This window comes from Phyllobates terribilis, unplaced genomic scaffold, assembly GCF_046119375.1.
Source record: "Phyllobates terribilis strain yellow unplaced genomic scaffold, ASM4611937v1 Scaffold_1__5_contigs__length_1240528914, whole genome shotgun sequence".
Lineage (NCBI taxonomy): Eukaryota > Metazoa > Chordata > Amphibia > Anura > Dendrobatidae > Phyllobates > Phyllobates terribilis.
In genome coordinates, this window is record NW_027362761.1 from 39,525,700 (window position 1) to 39,545,950 (window position 20,251).

At 43.3% G+C, this 20,251-nt stretch overlaps 1 protein-coding gene across 6 annotated transcripts in view; it reads left to right on the plus strand.

Annotated features, from left to right (window-relative positions):
- Positions 1-20,251, plus strand: part of GATAD2A (GATA zinc finger domain containing 2A) — an 81,455-nt gene that overhangs the window by 1,219 nt on the left and 59,985 nt on the right. Inside the window, exon 1 of one of the 6 annotated variants that reach the window (XM_073661054.1) lies at positions 13,456-13,572. The exons of 3 other annotated variants lie outside the window; for them this stretch is intronic. In XM_073661054.1, the coding sequence (XP_073517155.1) occupies positions 13,552-13,572 (21 nt within the window). In that variant the 5' untranslated portion in view covers positions 13,456-13,551. Of the gene's footprint in view, positions 1-13,455; positions 13,573-13,775; positions 14,070-14,166; positions 14,245-20,251 lie in introns of those variants that run through there. 2 more of the 6 variants (XM_073661055.1, XM_073661056.1) reach the window with 2 other exon arrangements.

Here is a 20,251-nt window from a genome sequence, read left to right on the forward strand (position 1 = left end):
GGGGGCACTGGGTGAAGAGCTTGCACTCTAATGGTGGGAGAGCTCGGGGGCACTGGGTGAAGAGCTTGCACTCTAATGGTGGGAGAGCTCGGGGGGCACTGGGTGAAGAGCTTGCACTCTAATGGTGGGAGAGCTCGGGGGGCACTGGGTGAAGAGCTTGCACTCTAATGGTGGGGAAGCTGGGGGGGGGCACTGGGTGAAGAGCTTGCACTCTAATGGTGGGGAAGCTGGGGGGGGGCACTGGGTGAAGAGCTTGCACTCTAATGGTGGGGAAGCTGGGGGGGGGCACTGGGTGAAGAGCTTGCACTCTAATGGTGGGGAAGCTGGGGGGGGGCACTGGGTGAAGAGCTTGCACTCTAATGGGGAAGCTGGGGGGGGCACTGGGTGAAGAGCTTGCACTCTAATGGGGAAGCTGGGGGGGGCACTGGGTGAAGAGCTTGCACTCTAATGGGGAAGCTGGGGGGGGCACTGGGTGAAGAGCTTGCACTCTAATGGGGAACCTGGGGGGGGCACTGGGTGAAGAGCTTGCACTCTAATGGTGGGGAAGCTGGGGGGGGCACTGGGTGAAGAGCTTGCACTCTAATGGTGGGGATGCGCGGGGGCACTGGGTGAAGAGCTTGCACTCTAATGGTGGGGATGCGCGGGGGCACTGGGTGAAGAGAAGAGCTTGCACTCTAATGGTGGGGGAGATCGGGGGGCACTGGGTGAAGAGCTTGCACTCTAATGGTGCGGGAACTCGGGGGAGGGGGTGGCACTGGGTGAAGAGCTTGCACTCTAATGGTGGGGGAGCTCAGGGGGCACTGGGCGAAGAGCTTGCACTCTAGTCTGATAGTGGGACAGCTTGCATGTGTGAGTGCGCTTGCGCTATACCTCCTGCAGACCTTTTCTGGGGTGGTCTGCCCCTTCTGCAAGGCTTTCTTTAAGTATGTTAAATAGTGGAGATCAATAGAGCCCCAAATCCCTCTGTCCAGCACAGTCTTTATTCACCTAGTTCTATTGTGATCTGTGAGCTCATCCTTCCCTGACCTCAAAAAGACCCCATGAATGAGTCTATTTGTTTGCGAATATCCTCACATAAACCCTAAGTGTGATCAGGGTTATGTAAAAACTTCCTTCAGAATGCAGCACTTGTCTCCAGCCTTAGAACAGCTCCGTGGCAAGGTAAATGCTGCTCTCCACTAATTGGCAGGGTAGCTGTAAATGGGGGTTGGCACTGCCGGATCCTTAGAAAATGGCTGCAGCCAGTGACGTCTGTCAGAAGGGTTAATGTGCTTACTGTACAGCTAGGTGGCTTCAGTACAGTCACAGAGGATGTTCCCTGGCAGGAGAGATGTACCATACTTCCGGTCTAGCCCTGCTGCTTCTGCTTGACCCCTTTATAAGCTGAGACTGAAGCATTGTGCTCCTTCAACATCTGCCCATCACTTTATGGCATATTACAATGCCCATCATTTTATCCTGAATGACTATTTTAGCTCACAGTAACTAGAACCATTTAGTACATGTCCATTAAGTTTATGTCTAATGGTAAACAATAGAGCACTTTTCAGAGGTTTCACATTATCCCTAAATATATGTAGTGTGTTTATATTATGCACTGATGTAGTGTGTTTATATTATGCACTGAGAGAATTTATGCTAGCACATACCATTTTCAGACAAGAAGGCAAAATATAATGTTGTCCCAGGTTAGATTCCTCTGGAAAAGTCAAAAGGTGAACAAAAAGTGCTGTCAATAATACCTGCTATGTCCATTAATGTGTGTGTCATGATGCCATTGTATTTGGTAAGGCTTCGGATGTCTTGGTAAGTATCATTTGGTCAAACAAGCGGCTGTTTTTTATCTACTTCATAAAACGTTGCCATCTTGCTACTATGTTTTTAGGACTTACTGCATTTTTTTTTCTTGCACCTTCGCATGCTCCATCTGTCATATTTTCATAAGACTTTGAAAATCAGCGTATCTTGTAGTTTCCAAACCATTAAAAGTACATTTCCTTGTAGTGTTAATAAAAAATTGACTTTATTTCACACAGCAATGTAGACACGGTCTGCCCTTACTGTACACCTCTGTGTATATTAAGTTAGAGTTTAATATGAATATGAGAAAAAAAATGGTAACAATGCTGTCTTATAGAGGAAAATGTGCCACCTAACAGCGACACAGTACATTGGTATATGTTGTGCCAAAGCAACAGGGCCGGCTCCAGGTTTTTGTGGGCCCCTTTTTCACATACCACGATTCATGATGCAAAAATACGGCAGAGAAATATATATATTTATATTATAGTACAATGACAAACATTCCACTTCTTACATTACATGAGTGATATCTATTGTAAATTATACAGTAGCTCAGAAACCGGCAAATCCTCATAGCGCACAGTGCAGACCGGACAGTATAGTCCTCCATGCAGGATACTGGTCCCCATAAAACGCTCCATGCAGGATACTGGTCCCCATAGAACGCTCCCACCATATAATGCCCCATGCCTCCATACATATATGAAAAAATCAAATACTCCCCTCACTTCTCAACTGCTGTTGCTGCTCCGGAACCCTCACCTGCGCTGCCGTCTTCCTGCTCTGCGCTGCCTGTGACGGCTCAGGAGAGAGCGTGGTGTAAAGACGTCACCGCACCCTCTGACCTGAGAAGTCACAGTGCAGCAGCTGCGGAAGAGACCGGAGCTGCTGCGGAGGCACTGGGAGATGTAAGTATTGTGCTGCCGGGGCTCTGAGCAAGCGGCGGAAGGAGGGCGCTGACGCCGGCTCACGGGTCCCATAGTGTGCCAGGGTGCCCAACGGTGAGTGGACCCCCCCGTCTGCTCAGGGCCCCGGCACTTGCCCGGGTGCTGACGCCGGCCCTGCAAAGCACCATATGTAGGTAACAGTATTACAGAACTGTATATGTCTGTGTGCTTGAGCCATATATAGTAAAGTGTTATTTTTATTTATTTATTTATTTTTTTATTTCTAACCCTTCTATTGCTGTGATAGTTGTTTGGTTTTCTATGTAAATGAAGCCATAAAGAGGAGTGTTAAAGCGATTTTGCTACCCAATCTGTTACTGTAGATTTGATACAATCACTGTATTATCTGCTGCAGATCTAGCAGGTCCCTGAATGCTGAGCTCTGTGCAGCATTAATTGACAGCTTTTTGTGCATACTGCATAGGCAAAAAGCTGCCATTCGGTGGTAGAGGCGAGGTTATTCAGAGTCATGAATATGGAGGACTACATGGCAGTAGGCTTGCTAGTCTTTTAGTGATAACATCACTGTTTTATCAGCATGAGATTATCAAGATTACATCAAGCATCCCAGTAAATTACACATCGCTGGAATCATGGTCACTGTCTATACATCATCCTTTTCTCAGAAACCTGGTGACAGATTCCCTTTAGGCTGTGTGCCCACGACGCGTCTTTTAAGCGTTTCCGCAGCGGCAGAAACGCTTAAAAAATGCATGGTAGAAGGTCTGCCATGTTCCCCAATGGTAATCCGCATGTGCTGTGCACATGATGCGGAAATTTCCGCTGCGGATTATGTTTGCGGAAAAAAACGCAGCATTACCAATTATTTTGCGGAAGCGCTGCGTTTTCGCTGCCATTGACTTGCATTAGACCGCATGGATTCCACATCACTGTATATGTAGATGCGCATTCCATGCGTTCCAATGTGCGGATGGTACCCAGGTCTAGAGGAGAGGAGACTCTCCTACTGACCTGGGTACCATAGAAAACTGTAAAAAAAGAATAAAATCAAAAATAAATATATACTTACCTTCTGGCGGCCCCCGATGCGCTGTTCCTCTCATGCCGGCAGTTCGCGATGGACTGGAGGACCTGTGCTGACGTCATAGTTATGTGACGGTAGGTCCTTCAGTGTACGCGATCTACCGGCAGCTGGGACGGTGAAGCAAGACAACGGGGGCCATCGGTAGGTAAGTATAGATTTATTTTTTTATTTTTTGACATTCTCTCGGGTCACACTATATAAATCCATGCCGTTTGCATGGATTTATATAGTGTGACCAAGTTGTCAAGCACTTTCTAAGTGATGCTAAAATCGCTTGGAAAGCGCTTGACAACCCGGGTACCATAGTACCTGTAAAAAATAAAATAAAAAATAAATGTTATAGTTACCTTCTGATGGCCCTCGGTCTCCTTGTCTCAGCTTGCTGGCAGATCACGATGGACTGGAGGACCTGCGCTGACGTCATAGTCATGTGATGGGTCACGCGATGCTGACATCGGCAGGTCCTTCAGTGTACCGCGATCTGCCGGCAAGGGAGAACGGAGGGAAGCAAGACGCCGGGGGCCATCGGAAAGTAAGTATAGATTTTTTTTTTTTTAAACATTTTTTACGGTCACACTATATAAATCCATGCTGTTTGCATGGATTTATATAGTGCGACCAAGTTGACAAGCACTTTCCAAGTGATGCTAAAATCGCTTGGAAAGCGCTTGACACCCGCATGTGAAGAACGCTTCACATCCGCATGTCCCTGGCAGGAAAACGCATGTACAATCCGCATGCGTTTTTTCTGCCAGGGGAGATGCAGAAACGCTCAGGAAAAATCCGGAGCATTTCTGCATCGTGGGCACATAGCCTTAAGGGGATATTTCCATCTCGACCATGATGTGATGTGTCTCTATGCAGTGGTAATGACTATGGAAAAAGCTGAGCTTGGCTGTGCTGTTGTTTTTGTTAAACTCTCCATGGCACATCCACACTTAGCTGATTCCATTGTTGAAGAACACTTGTGGCTGCCACATAAAGCGAGATATTCCCGTTTCAGCAATAAATGGCCGAAATGGGAATACCCCTCTTATCTGCTTCAAGGGGGTTTTGTGGGGAGGAAGGGTCAAGCTGTTGTATTTTGATATGTCTAATCCTTTTTCAAGGGAGGCAAGCTGGTGCCATATGTATCTGACAGCAGCTTATTCCTCTTTTCCCATATGAAAACAAATGCATGATATGTGTGCTTAGCTGAACCGTGCATGTGATGGGGCAGGAGGACTTTGATAACTTTTTGTTGTTTTAAAACTCCATTAAAAATGCTTGTTCCTTGTGCCAATTATGGGAGTTATCCATTGGAATAACTTTGAGCGATGTGGGGGTCTGACTGGGATCCCCACTGATCCCATGTAAATGGAGTAGAGGTTGAGCATGTGCATCTCCGTTCTATGAATTTTTAATGGAAGTGCTGGAGACTAGCAGAGCATAGTGCTTGGCTTTCTTCGGCTATTTTCTTGAAAATGAATGGAGCAGAGGTGTGCCTGCTTGGCCTCTGCTCTATTCAGACGAGGCTTTTCAGAGTCCTGTCTCGGGATTTGTGGAGGTCCAAACAATAAGGAATCTATCCTCTATCTTGTGAATGAAGGATCACTTCTAAACTTGGCACAACCCTTTTGAAAGTGACTGAGAAACCAGACAAAAGTTTAAAACGTTTATACGTGTTTTTAGTAATTTTGACATTATATTGAAAATGTTATTAAAATACCCATACTTTTTTTGGTATTCTCTGTTTTGAGAAGAAAATAGAAATCACGGGGTCTAATAACACCATACACTACTTAAAGGGATTGTCAACTACTTGGACAACCCTTTCTTACATACTGTAATTGCATGTGTAAAATAATGCCTTGTTCTTGTACCAGCATCATTCCAACGATGTCTGTGTCTGGATTCCAAGCGTTCGTGTGACTTTGTGATAGCCTGTTTGCTAAACGGACAATCATGCCATAAGAGCTTTTAACCAAAAAAAGAAAAGGCAAATACATTGAACACCATTTATTAAAACCAATACACCTTACTTCTGGTGTAAATAGTTTTGAAATGTTACAAAAGTTTGGAGCAACATGAATGAGGCGGCTACCAAATTTTGCAACTTTTGGCGTTCATGCCATTTTCGCCCAGCTCGGACAAAGTGGGCAGAGCTGGAGTGCAACGGGGGCATAGCAATTCTCGTTTGTCAAATTCAACTGAAGTAAGATTTGTGGTGATACACATGCCACTTTTTGGATGCATGTGCCTCTTGATGAATCTGGAATGTCTGGTTCCCGCACGCCTCATGAAGACACCATTCTGGTTGAATAGGGGCCAATGTGTGAGAGCACCTCTAAGCCATTTAACACAACTGGGTGCATTAAAAGTGGGTTTTAATCACTTTGATATTGATGACCAGTTTGGCAAGGTGTCAGACCCCAATCAGATGCTGGCAGAGTATGTAGTTAGGCATGTAATTAGTTCGGAGCAGATCCGAATAGGAAGTGATCTTCTGTACCCGGCAGCAGCCACTAAACAATTTAGGGGTGTTATGCTAATTACAATTTAAGTCACAACCAATCTTAAATTGATGACCCATTCTAAGGATAGGTCACCAATATTTTAGTAGTAGAAAAACCCTTCAATATGTAATGGAAACACTGCAGATCCCGAAGGTATGTATGACTATTTCATGTTGGACAGTGGAGTTGAGATGTTTTTTTACACAGTGGAAACTGACCTGCGATGTGCTTTTGTAATCTGCAACATGTCAGTTAGTCTTGTTCTAAATGTGTTTTATTTGCTGATTTTCACCATGTACTTGAATGAGATGCGGAAAATCCATAGGTTAAAAACACATATGATTCGCACATGATTTTATCTATAAATAAATCACTTAAGAGTTATCTAAGCTAAGTAGGAGGAAGTTTAAAAAAAGTGATAACGCATATAAAATATTACATGTAGAATGTAGGCCCGCAAGGGCAGGGTCCTCTTCCCTCTGTACCAGTCTATCATTGTTAGTTCATTTACTGTAAGCGATATCTGTATTTTGTATGTAACACCTTCTTAAGTACAGCACCATGGAATCAATGGTGTTTATATAAAAAAATAATAAAAGATGCACTCAAATGCAATTACATAATTTTGCAAATTGGTGCAAAAATTATGCAGCCTCAAAAATGTACCAAATGCTCATCTTCATAACTTGGCTATAGGGATCATTCAGACAGAAGTGATTTGAAAAGTTGTGTAATTATGGCGCCACTCGAGGCTGCAGTAAAATTAAGCAACTTTTGGCATTCTTGCGTCATTTTTGCCAGCTCAACAAAATGGGACCGGGACGTGGTGACTACCGCCCATCAAATTCTTGATGAATGGTGACAATCACTACGCCACAAACTTTACTGGACTGGAGTAGGATTTGTGGCAAGGTGCATGCCATTCATACACCTCTTCATGAATCAGGAGCGCCTGATTCTAGCATACTCCTCATCAAGACCAACGTGAGCAACGTCAGTCTTCATGAATCTTGGTCTATGTCTTCAGTGTCATCTGTGTCTCATGGATCAATCATAGACTTTAATGTCTGAGTCTGATCTGCAAAACGGATGAGAATAGGACATGCACTGAGACTCTTGGCTCAGAGACACTGACCCGTTTTTTAAAACCAATGTTTGTATGGATCAATGAAACTACCTGTCGCTGTTATCTGAGCAAAAGAAATGGACAGCACTAAGACGTGTCACACAGATGTGTGAAAGTAGTCTTAGTAGAACTTGACAGTCCCCATTATAAATGATGGACAAATTTATCTCATGCTAAATTCTAAAGTTTTGGGGCTTAAGTGGTCCCTTCTTTTGCTGCTCTACGACTTTTGGAGCCTGAATTGGTGAAAAGAAATTACAAGGGATGGAGCATACGCACAGCAATTTATTTTTACATTGCTGTGCATATGTTCATTCTTATTGGCGTGTGTTTTCATTTGTAGGCCTTTTTCGTGAACCTGCCTATAAAACACGTCATGTACACATACCCTTAAAACAAAGCTGCAATGCATCTGAGCCTAGAAAATCACAAATATGAAGTGTTTTAATGTTGTTGTTGTTGTTGTTGTTTTTATTCATCTTAGTAAGGTGTGTTTTTTTTTTTTTTTTATTTTAGATCTGTTTTTTTAAGGCTATGTGCCCACGATGCAGAAATGAAGCAGAAAATTTCTGCATCTCCCTGGCAGAAAAAAACGCATGCAGATTGTGCATGCGTTTTTCCTGCAGAATACATGCGGATTCACATGCGTTTCCGCATGCAGATTGACAAGCGCTTTCCAGGCGATAGCATCACTTGGAAAGTGCTTGACAACTAGGTCACACTGTATAAATCCATGCAAACGGCATGGATTTATACAGTGTGAACCGTAAAAATGAAAACAAATAAAGCTATACTCACCCCCGAGGCCCCGGTGTGTGCAGCAGCGCTCGTTCCTGTCTGGTTCCCGGCTGCCGGCATATCGCGAGACAGAGCGGTGAAGGGCCTGCGGTCACATGACTGTGACGTCACCGAAGGTCCTTCAGCGCTGCTGGCATTCAGAGAGAAGACGCCGGACAGGTGAGTATAAACTTTATTTGTTATTTTATTCTTTTTTTACAGGTACAATGGTACCCAGGTCTGGATGAGAGTCTCCTCTCCTCCAGAACTGGGTACCATCCGCACATAGAGACGCATAGAAGCCGCTTGTAAAAATGTACAGTCGTGGTTTCTATGCGTCTCAATGCAAGTCAATGGCGGGAGTTCCGCTGCGCTTCCGCAAAATTAAATGACATGCTGCGGATTTTTGTACGTAGCATAAACGCTGCGGAAAAATCCGCAGCATGTGCATAGAACATGCGGAATCCCCTTGGGGACCATGGGGTGCGGATTACCTAGCGTTTCACAAGCGTTTATGCTGCGGAAATTCCGCAGCATAAACGCTTGAAAAACGCTACGTGGGCACACAGCCTTATTGTATCTTTCCTGGCGTTTTTTCTTGTAGGTGTTACAATAGGAAAAAAGTGTATAGAAAGACAAAATGGCTTTAGGCCTCATTCAGACGTCTGTGTTGCACTTGCAAAACTCATGGGGACATGTCCGTTTTTTTTTCTGGAATTATGGATGAAAAGTGCCAATACAAGTCTATGGGTCCATGAAAAACACGTACAGCATGCAGATAGCATCACTATACCATCTGTGTGCTGTACATGTTTAACATTGCCAATGATAGGAGAAGCTTTGTAATTTCTTTAGTCATTCGTGAAATCACTGATTACACACTGACGGTAAAAATGGACTCACGGACCATACATGGATAACTCAATGATCCAAAACACTAATGAACCCTGTACTGTTTTTTCATGTACAGGTCCTTCTCACTAAATTAGAATATCATCAAAAAGTTCATTTAATTCAGTTCTTCAATACAAAAAGTGAAACTCATATTATATAGAGTCATTACAAACAGAGTGATCTATTTCAAGTGTTTATTTCTGTTAATGATTATGGCTTACAGCCAATGAAAACACAAATGTCATTATCTCAGTAAATTAGAATACTTTAGAACAGCTTGAAAAATGTTTTTAAAATCCGAAATGTTGGCCTACTGAAATGTATGCTCAGTAAATGCACTCAATACTTGGTTGGGGCTCCTTTTGCATCAATGCCTCCATGCCACGCCACATTGATGCAGTAAATCAACCTGTGGCACTGCTGAGGTGTTATGGAAGCCCAGGTTGCTTTGATAGCAGCGTTCTGCTCGTCTGCATTGTTGGGTCTGGTGTCTTTCATCTTCCTCTTGACAATACCCCATAGATTCTCAATGGGGTTAAGGTCAGGTGAGTTTGCTGGCCAATCAAGCACAGTGATACTGTTTTTAAACCAGGTATTGATACTTTTGGCAGTGTGGACAGGTGCCAAGTCCTGCTGGAGAATGACATTTCCATCTCCAAAAAGCCTGTCGGCAGAGGGAAGCATGAAGTGCTCTAAAATTTCCTGGTAGACGGCTGCGCTGACTTTGGTCTAGATAAAACACAGTGGACCTACACCAGCAGATGACATGGCTCCCCAAACCATCACTGATTGTGGAAACTTCACACTAGACCTCAAGCAGCTTGGATTGTGGCCTCTCCACTCTTCCTCTGGGACCTTGATTTCCAAAAGAAATGCAAAATTTTACTTTCATCTGAAAACAGCACCTTGGACCACTGCGCAACAGTCCAGGTCTTTTTCTCCTTGGCCCAGGTAAGACTCTTCTGGTGTTGTCTATTGGTCATGAGTGGCTTGACACAAGGAATGAGACACTTGTAGCCCATGTCCTGGATACATCTGTGTGTGGTGGCTCTTGAAGCAGTGACTCCAGCAGCAGTCTACTCCTTGTGAATCTCCCCCAAATTTTTAAATGGCCTTTTCTTAATCCTTTCAAGGCTGTGGTTATCCCGGTTGCTTGTGCACCTTTTTTCTACCACACTTTTTCCTGCCACTCAATTTTCCATTAATATGCTTGGATACAGCACTCTGTGATCAGCCAGCTTCTTTAGCAATGACCTTTTTTTGGCTTACCCTCCTTGTGGAGTGTCAATGGCTGCCTTCTGGACATCTGTCAAGTCAGCAGTCTTCCCCATGATTGTGGAGTTTACTGAAACAGACTATAGGACCTTTTTAAATGCTTAGGAACCCTTTGCATGTGTTTTTTGTTACTTATTCTAATTTACTGAGATAATGACTTTTGTGTTTTTATTGGCTGTAAGCCATAATCATCAACATTAACAGAAATACTTGAAATAGATCACTCTGTTTGTAATGACTCTATATATGAGTTTCACTTTTTGTATTGAAGAACTGAAATAAACTTTTAGATGTGCTTCTCACAAAATTAGAATATCATGTGTGTGTATGTTTGTGTTTAAACACGGATGTGTGCATAAGGCCTAAAAAAAATTCTCAGGTTGAACCTGGTCTGGGCTACATTAGAAAGGGGTAAGCATTTTTCCATAACTTTGTAAATTTGACAACTTCTCTAAAGACCATTGGTTACGAATGTGGTGTATCCCCTAAAAATATAACGCATACAGATCAGTACAATGCTTTATTCTTATCCTTGTGTAAATATGACTAAAGGGTTTTCAAATGGGAGTACTTGCATTAAGTGACCAAATATTTTCACTTTATGGAGGAAAGTGAAGGTTTCTTTAGTCATCTGTGAAGTGCATGTGTCCATTCTAGAACATCTGCTTGAAAGGGGTGGGTCGTATCATCAGAAGACAACCTTTTATATGTTTAAGCTGTTGCAGCAATGAATGGATTGCCATAGGTAAGGCTCCTGGCTCAATTCCGGTAGACTGCTCCTTTAGCCAGTGAGAACATTCCCTGACTCAACATTTCCATTTTTATTCACCCTAACATACCTGCCATTTGGATAATAATCTTTATTTTTATATAGCGCCAACATATTCCGCAGCGCTTTACATACATTATCGTCGCTGTCCCCATCGGGGCTCACAATCTACATTCCCTATCAGTATGTCTTTGGAGTGTGGGAGGAAACTGGAGAACCCAGAGGAAACCCACGCAAACACGGGAAGAACATACAAACTCCTTGCAGATGTTGTCCTTGGTGGGATTTGAACCCAGGACCCCAGCACTGCTTCGCTAACCACTGAGCTACCATGCTACCCTTTTGGATGATTACAATGTTACATAGACAACTCTTGCATAGCAGCTCCCAGATGGATATTTGTAGTGGGACACATGGGCAACGATTGACATATCACACACGTGTGTTTTTTTTTTTTTTTTTTTCTTTAACGTAGCTATGAAAGCCTGCATGTGATCTGAAAACGCCAGCGTAAGGGCACTGACACTTTAGGCCTGATTCATTATTGTATTTGTCATTTTAAAGTGACTTAAAAATAAACCCTGCAAATAATGAATTTGGACCTACCTCCATATTCTGTGTGTGCAGTATATATCAAATTTCCCTGCCATGTCAGATGACGTTAAAGACTTGTCGTCCACTTTCGGGAAGGTGGACTCCAAGCTGTGTAAAATGTCCAATGTAAACTCACCATGTACTCTACATCCCTTGGTCCTGCTCCTCGCTGCTGCTCCAGTCCTGGTGTCTCGACTACAGCAGTGAGATCGCCATCATTTGGCTGACAGCTGTCTATTCTGTATGTGGCCCCTTAGACTAGAGTCTTAAAATGCACCCAATCAAGCACCTTGGCTTGTACTGGTTGATAAATCAGTTGTCTTTAGATTGTCTAGACTGAAGGCAGCCATACACATTAGACTAATGTCGGCTGAACCCACCGATATTGGTGGACTCAGACGTAAGTCTAATGTATATGGGGGCTTCCTGAATCTCCCCTCATATTATGTTGTGTTAAGGATCCAGAATGTCTATCAGACTGACGACCCTTTTGTTATCGACAAGTTAAGCATCTGCCAGACAAGTCCGACAGCTCCTCTTTCCTACAGAACGTGGAGCTAGCGCTTCTGTGTATGGGTGAGTCAGAAAAGAGAGCTGCCAAAACCTATCTTATAATGGGGCACCTAAAATTACACCACTTATTAGTTGACTTACTTTAAGATCACTTTTTTTTTTAATATACAAAACTGCAAAATCCACCAAACTTACTATAGAGGTGCGCTTCAAACTCTGAGCCATCCAAACTTTTTTTTTATTCTCTGAACGCTGCTTAACTGTGATATCTGGCATGTGGGAATTCTAAGACCTAATTTTGGTGCATTTAGTTTAATAACCCCTTTGCCGTACCCCCAAAGTTTAAAAAAGAGCAATGAACAAGAAGGTTCCTCTCACTAATATGGGGGGGGGGGGGGGGCTGTCAGATGAGCTTAGCGGGGACAATGACTAGTTGCTATTTCCAGCTCCTTTTTAAGTGGGGTAAATGTAGATGTCTACAGTGAAGGAGCTGGTCTCTGACTCGTGCTGCTCGTGGTTAAAGCAGCATGAATTGCCTGACAAGTCTCTCATCTCAGATTCTGCCAACATCTGCATTCTCTCCATGCTGCTCTGCCATAGAATCTGAATGGAAATAATGGAAGCACTGGCTCTGTCACATTAATGAACACCTACTTTGTTTGACAGAACCCATTGACTTGAAGTTACTAAGATGGTGCAGATTTCTAGGGCGTTAAAGATAATCTACCTATATATCTGCAGCTAGTGAATGTTCCCCAGCTATAAATTCTAAAAACGTTAGGCGTCACTTACATACGTACTTACTGGCTTAACTCTTTCTTGCTTCTCTGTGGTTTCTGATGATATATTTGCACTTTACTAATAATATGGGTGATACAGCAGGATCTGTATGAGCACATTGAGGGGAATTCCTTTCCCAATGCCTAAGCTGGGATGCATTTAGATGTGGGGAGCTGGGGAGTATTTCACCTGCTTCAGGACACACCTGTGTGCTCCCTCTTTTATAGGTAATGTTAAGGATGGTACTCTGTCAGCTGAAGGTTTTCGAAGTATTTTAACCTCTACTTTTCTAAAGTATATCTCCTCATTTTGTTGTGTCCTGGCCAAGAAGGTGAAAGATCTGGTCCTGTACTGCCATGTCTTTACAGACAACTTGGGTCCAGATTATCTGGAACAGGCCAGGCCAGTTTTATAAATTACAGCAGATGTCACTTCCTTGTGGAAACGCCTTGTTGGATTATTAACCATTTTACTGCCAAGAGCTGTAGAACTGTAAAGGACAGAGGCTGTGTCCCTTATTGCCCTGAATCACCATGCATGTCTGCGGAGATGGGGTTTGTACTACTTCCCTAGCATGTTGTACACGCAGTACTGTGGCCCTATGTCTGGCTGCTGGAGTGGAGCACTTGCTAACCACTGAAGTAGGCATATGACATACACATCCTTCCTATGTGTGAGCTCGGTATCACTACATATTATAAGAAGTCCCTTGTTTTCTTGTATAGGCTTGTTCCGGTGGGTGGGAGCAGGGAGCCTGCTCCTGCAATCTGTGCTCTGCCCACATGTTTTCCCGGGCACACTTACTCGTACTCCACTAATATTACCGCGGTTGTTTCCTTTAAGACCCCGCTTCCCTCGCCCTGTTTGGGGTAGTGTAGATTAAAGAGCCGGCTGCGCATGCGCGACAGGAGGCGGCTGGAGCCTCCATGTGTAAGAGGCGCATTATTTGGCAACGTGAGCAGAGGCCAGGACTACCGGGGATCCGTGTGTGCTGGGACCCGGCGAAAGAGGCCTCAGCCGGCCTGGCCCATTTAGCCGCCCTGGTGACTCTGTAAGTCGGGACACTGGGACTATTGGCCGAAAAGTTTACGAAGTGTGACTGTTTTGTGCTCCGATTGAAAAGTTGTAGTATTATTTTATTTAATGAGTCAGATGCTCCTCCTCACAGGTGGGGGAGGGGTGGAGAAGCCTCATTATCGCCCAGTTATTGGCAGCCCCCCCGATCTGTAAGTAATGTCCGCCTGTGCTCGTTCTCTCCTGTGCTAGGTATGGGCTCTGCGATGAGGATAGAAGTTGCTGGGGATTACGTGATCGCATCTACTTGTGAATGTTGCTTCTCTTCCGGTTATCCTATTATTACATGTCTCGTAGGTGGGGGAGGGGGCGGCGGTCAGCTGGCTCCCCGCAACCTATTTACAGCCCTCCTTTAGGAAAACCGGGTTCACGCTTCTTGTGTGACCCCCCCCCCCCCCCCCCCAGGTCCGGCCTGGGTACGGTTAAAGGGGGGGAGGGTGGTGCTGAAGGCAGCAGATGTGTCTGGGGAGGTGGCAAATGTCCGGGGACTTATTATCAGCCACCGCAGTGATCGGTAGCGGAGTGCACTCAAGTTTTCCCCTTATATCCGAGGAGGGGGCAGGAGGCTGTCAGACTGGGGAGCAGCCTCTATGCACCCCTTTTCTGGAGGCTCATTGTATAGCACAGAAGCCTGATGGCGAGTGATGGGGCAAAGGTTATGTGGGGTCTGAACCCTGGTCGGGTGGAGAGGTCCCTCCCTGGCATCAGCTGCTACTGTTGTTGGTAAATGGTGTGCATGACGAAGGAGGGGGCTGATAAGGCTTGGAATAGGTGTATGGGTGTTGTATGTGGAGCTCAGCCCAGGAGAGGACAGGCCATCTTAATATCTAACAAGATGCACATCTGTGCCTGCTAACCCTGTCATAATAAGAGTCCCTCCTCTTTCCTCAGTCTGTCCTTCCTGCTGTGAAAGGTGCATCAGGCCCAAGGGTTGCAGCAACCTGCGTCTTTTATGTGTCGCTCTTACATTTTGAAACATCTTTAAAAAAAGCACAAAAATAAAAAAAAAAGTATTTGATAGCCATTTGTCATTGTGAGTGCTAGGAGCCAAGTTACTACTACTACTATGTTTTCTCCTGCCTCTTCTTTCTTCATGGCTGGCCCATAAAATAGTTTGGTGTTGCATGAACAAGCTCATTTTAAAGACCAATAAACTTATTAGAATAGCTAGGTGTCACAAGAAAACATAAGATAAATGATAGGTTCATACCTGTATTTGAGCAATGCTTAGTTTTGTTTTCCTGTAAAATGACAGTTGCCCTGTTGAAGCACATGACTCCCTATTTTACAATCAATGGGATCCATCATGTCATGGATCTGTCCCTGTCATTTGGTTCATTATCTTGTTTTGCATTAGGAACTAAAGAACAGAGCCCAGAATGCCAGTGTGATTTATTTGCCAATATGCTACTTGAAACTTTGTGGATATCTGTGAATTAAATAAGGTCCCATCATTTACAAAATGAACCATTGTAACAGTGAAACTGAATGTACGAAGTTCCCACAGTGCAAAAGCAGCACATGTTCCGCTGCGTATTATTTTGCAGAAAAACGACTGCGTTTTACAGTGCCCACAAAAGATATGAGATTTAAAGAAATACATTTGCAGTGTAAACTGACGAGCTGTGGGTTGGAGATCTGCAGTATGTTAACTTTTTTTTTTTTCTTGTTTATATTGCAGATGTTGATTTGAGGGTCACTCTTAACCAGGCAAAGGGTGAAGTGGTGCGGCCTCACCACAGCTTTTTGCAGTGATATCTGCAGCGGTCCATACTATTGCAGGCATCACTGCCAGAGGTTCGCAGCTCATGCGTTCTGTGGTAACACAGCCTGTACATAAAGCCTTTGTAGTGCTTTTCCCTATTCTTTACAATTGTCCATCCTCCATGTTTTATACATGCATTTTCTGGTGATGCACTCACTTTAAATGTATGGAAGACATTGAAGAATGTGCACACTTTGCTAGTAGTTATCATGAGAAGACCTTTTAAATTGACATTATAGGGTATATTCAGGTTTGTTGCAGAAAGTTTTGCAAATTTACCATCCATTTAATTCATCTCAACAGGTTTTCTGCAATATGCATGGATCTCTCATTCGACTCCCAGTCTGATGAATAGAACAGTAGCAGAAAACTCTGCAACAAAGCTAGCCCAGTTAAATTTTCCAACATGAAGCAGACAGCTAGGGCTCTCTAAACTTGTCACATCCTTGTGTCCCCACACTCCATTTCTTCTGTATTGGCTGGTTCTTTGTTTTGTCTTTTTTCCCTTTTGACTTTGCTTAATCAGTCAACGGCAGTTGAAGTCTGAGGTGGTCTGAAATCCACTTCCTGTGTCATCGGTGATTGAGGCTGCTGCTCTTCTTATCCTTATAGGTGGTAGTTCTTATTGCTGAGCTTATTGAGGAGGGGAAGGGATATGGGTGCTTCCGGCTGGCATGTTCTTATGAATTTTCGTTAATCGGGGAGAATCTGAGAAATAACCTCACCATGGTTTTTATATTATCCCGGATGGTCATTACGGACAACGATTCTGGCCTGAAAAGCATTGCTTCACATGTGGGGCTGCAGGAGACGTGTATGTTTCTGCTGCAGGACCAGTGCAAATTCTTACAATGATCACATACCCTAGCTGAGCTTTCTCATACTTTAGAGGAGCTGGTATCCTAATCTACCCAATGCAAGTGCTTGTTAAGGCTGGGTTGATAGCAAATCTGCCACATGACCAGCACCAACAGTGCCTGATGGACTCCGCTGACTATAATCGTGTCCCTTGGGTTTTCATCATGGTGTCAATCATATTACTGGAAGAGTTGGTTCTGCTTTTCTGACTTTTTCTATGGGATCTGTGATATCTTCCAAAACAGATGTTAACCCAGACTTTTCTATTTATGTAATGGGAAAGTCTGTCTTCACTGAATACAGATTTTAACTCAGAATTGAGGATTTTGATGATGACCAATTTTAGCAGGGAAAGAAGCCGATTTCTTACTTGTACTATTGCTTTATGAAATAAAACTTAAAACGACGGTTACTGTTTAAAGTCTGCTCTAGATAATCCTTACTTATTAGAAGTCAGTAGTTTTCTACAAATTTGAAGAGCCCCTCCTCGCTATTGATAAATGTGTCCCAAAATATATTTAAATATATTAGAGCTTTGCAGGACATTTCAGTTTGATAGATTCAGTCTCTGTAGTTCTCTATTGAGCTACAGCCCAGAGTAAAGTGAGTTTTGCTTGTCGCCTTTGCTTAAAAGCTTTGCCTTACTTGTTTTTGTTTTGTTTTTTCTACTAGCAAGATTAGAGAATGGCATCAATAAGTACTTTGCTCCGCAGGACCCAGCAGATCTGTGTATTACACACAGAGCCTGATCATGGGAAACTAGATTACTTCATTTTTCCTGTAAATACTATTTGGAAATTGAGCACTTGCTGAAAGGTAACCACATAGATTTTCTTTCAGTGGGGACACCCTTCAAATAAAAAGGTTTGCGGAGTGGACATTAAAATTACAAATCACAAATGACCAGTTTTTGCTTGATAAGAATTTAATGTTCAGAGCCATGTTTCAGGCTGAAGTGGCAGAATACAAGATCATATTAAGGCCTCATTCTGACATCTGTGTTTCTCGTACGTGTTGTATCCATTCATTTTCACGGATAGAACACGTACCCATTATGTATTATGATGCTATTCACATGTCTGTTTTTTCACAGACTCTGTCCATGCAAAACTCAAGGGGACATGTTTGTTTTTCTCCGGTATCACGTGAGAAAAGTGCTAATACAAGTCTATGGGTCCTTGAAAAACATGTACCGCACACGGATTGCATCTGTGTACAGTCCGTATTTAACATGGCAAAGGATAGGAGAAGTGTTGTAATTTTTTTATCCATCTGTGAAACAGACACTGATGGTAAAAATGGACATACCTGATTACACTGACAACACTTGGATCCAAAGCACTGACACTGGTGCAATTTTAATCCGTTGTGAACGAGGCATAATAGAAATAATGGTGGCTTGGTGGTTAGCACTGGTGCCCTGTGGCAATGGTACCATGTTTTACAGCTACTCAGCCATCATGAGAATATGCTTGGTTGATGTATGTTTATGGGCCAGCATTAGGTCTATATGGCTTTTTATTAAATTGACCCTAGTCATGCAGTAACTCTAAAATGGGTCATATACCCAAGAATAATATTCCGGCCCACAAACTTTCAGGTCAGGCAAATATGTTCAATGATAAGCTGTAACTTTTAAACCATGATGCTCGTCTGTTCATTGTACTGTATGTGCTTGCACGCAGGGCTGTGGAGTCGATAAGCCAAACCTCCGATTCCTCAATTTCCACGACTCCGACTCCATGACTCTTGACTCCACAGCCTCACTACTGAGCGTGTACATAAAGTGCAGCACAGATTCATCTCAACTAAAAGCCGAGATCAGGAACAGAACAGACCTTTATAGGACATTTCATAACTTTCCCAAAGTTTAACATTTAAAGCACATCCTGCATTGTACTACTGGACCCAATTTATTATATATTTTTCGGCGTCGGTCCATTTTATACCAACGCCACCAAAATGGACACAGTCTTCCACGACTCCGACTCCACACTTGTAGTGATGGACAGTGGTCCGAATGGGCACTTTGGCCTGTTTGTTGCTACACAACTATAATTGTAGCAACTTTCAATGCACGGTTGCATATAAAAAAAAAAAAAAAAAAAAAAAAAAAAAAAAGGGGATCGCACACGTTTCGCAATAAATTATTGTACGGGTGCACAAATATGCTGTTGCTAATATACAAACCTATGTGTACTCGGCACTTTTTGGTCGAATTTTTTTTCTATTCACGTACCTTACATTTGTTTAATATGCGTCCCAGTAGTGTAATTCATGTATTTACTTACGGCAACACACACACACACACACACACACACACACACACACACACACACACACACACACACACACACACACACACCTACCTACCCCTCTCACTAAATTAGAATATCATCAAAAAGTTTATTTATTTCAGTTCTTCACTACAAAAAGTGAAACTCTTATTATATAGTCATTAGAAACAGAGTGATCTATTTCAAGTGTTTTTCTGTTAATATTGATGATTATGGCTTACAGGCAATGAAAACACAAGTCATTGTGTCAGTAAATTGGAATAATTAACAAAAAACACATGCAAAGGCTTAATAAGCATTTAAAAAGGTCCCTTAGTCTGTTTCAGTAAGCTCCACAATCCTGGGGAAGACTGATGACTGGACAGATGTCCAGAAGGCAGTCATTGACACTCCACAATGTCCCAGTGGTCCAACTTTCATTTGGAAATCAAGGTCCCAGAGTCTGGAGGAAGAGTGGGGAGGCACACAATCCAAGCTGCTTGAGGTCTAGTGTGAAGTTTCCACAATCAGTGATGGTTTGGGGAGCCATGTCATCTGCTGGTGTAGGTCCACTGTGTTTTATCAAGACCAAAGTCAGCGCAGCAGTCTACCAGGAAATTTTAGAGCACTTCATGCTTCCCTCTGCCAACAAGCTTTTTGGAGATGGAAATTTCATTCTCCAGCAGGACTTGGCACCTGTCCACACTGCCAAAAGTACCAGAACCTGGTTTAAAAACAGTATCACTGTGCTTGATTGGCCAGCAAACTCGCCTGACCTTAACCCCATAGAGAATCTATGGGGTATTGTCAAGAGGAAGATGAGACACCAGACCCAACAATGCAGACGAGCTGAAGGCTGCTATCAAAGCAACCTGGGCTTCCATAACACCTCAGCAGTGCCAAAGGCTGATCGCCTCCATGCCACGCCGCATTGATGCAGTAATTGATGCAAAAGGAGCCCGACCAAGTATTGAGGGCATTTGCTGAACACACATTTAAGCAGGCCTGTGGAGTCGGAATAAAATGGACCGACTCCAACTCCTAAAATATATAATAAATTGGGTATAGTAATTCAATGCAGTTTGTGGGGAATATTTTTTCATAAGAATTTGGGAAAGTTATGAAATGTCCTATAAATGTCTCATATTCCTGATCTAAAGGTCTAAACTTTTAGCTGAGATGAATCTGTGCTACAGTAAATTTATCACTTACACATGAGCCATGTATGAGGGAGTCGTGGAGTCCAAGTTGGAGTCGGAA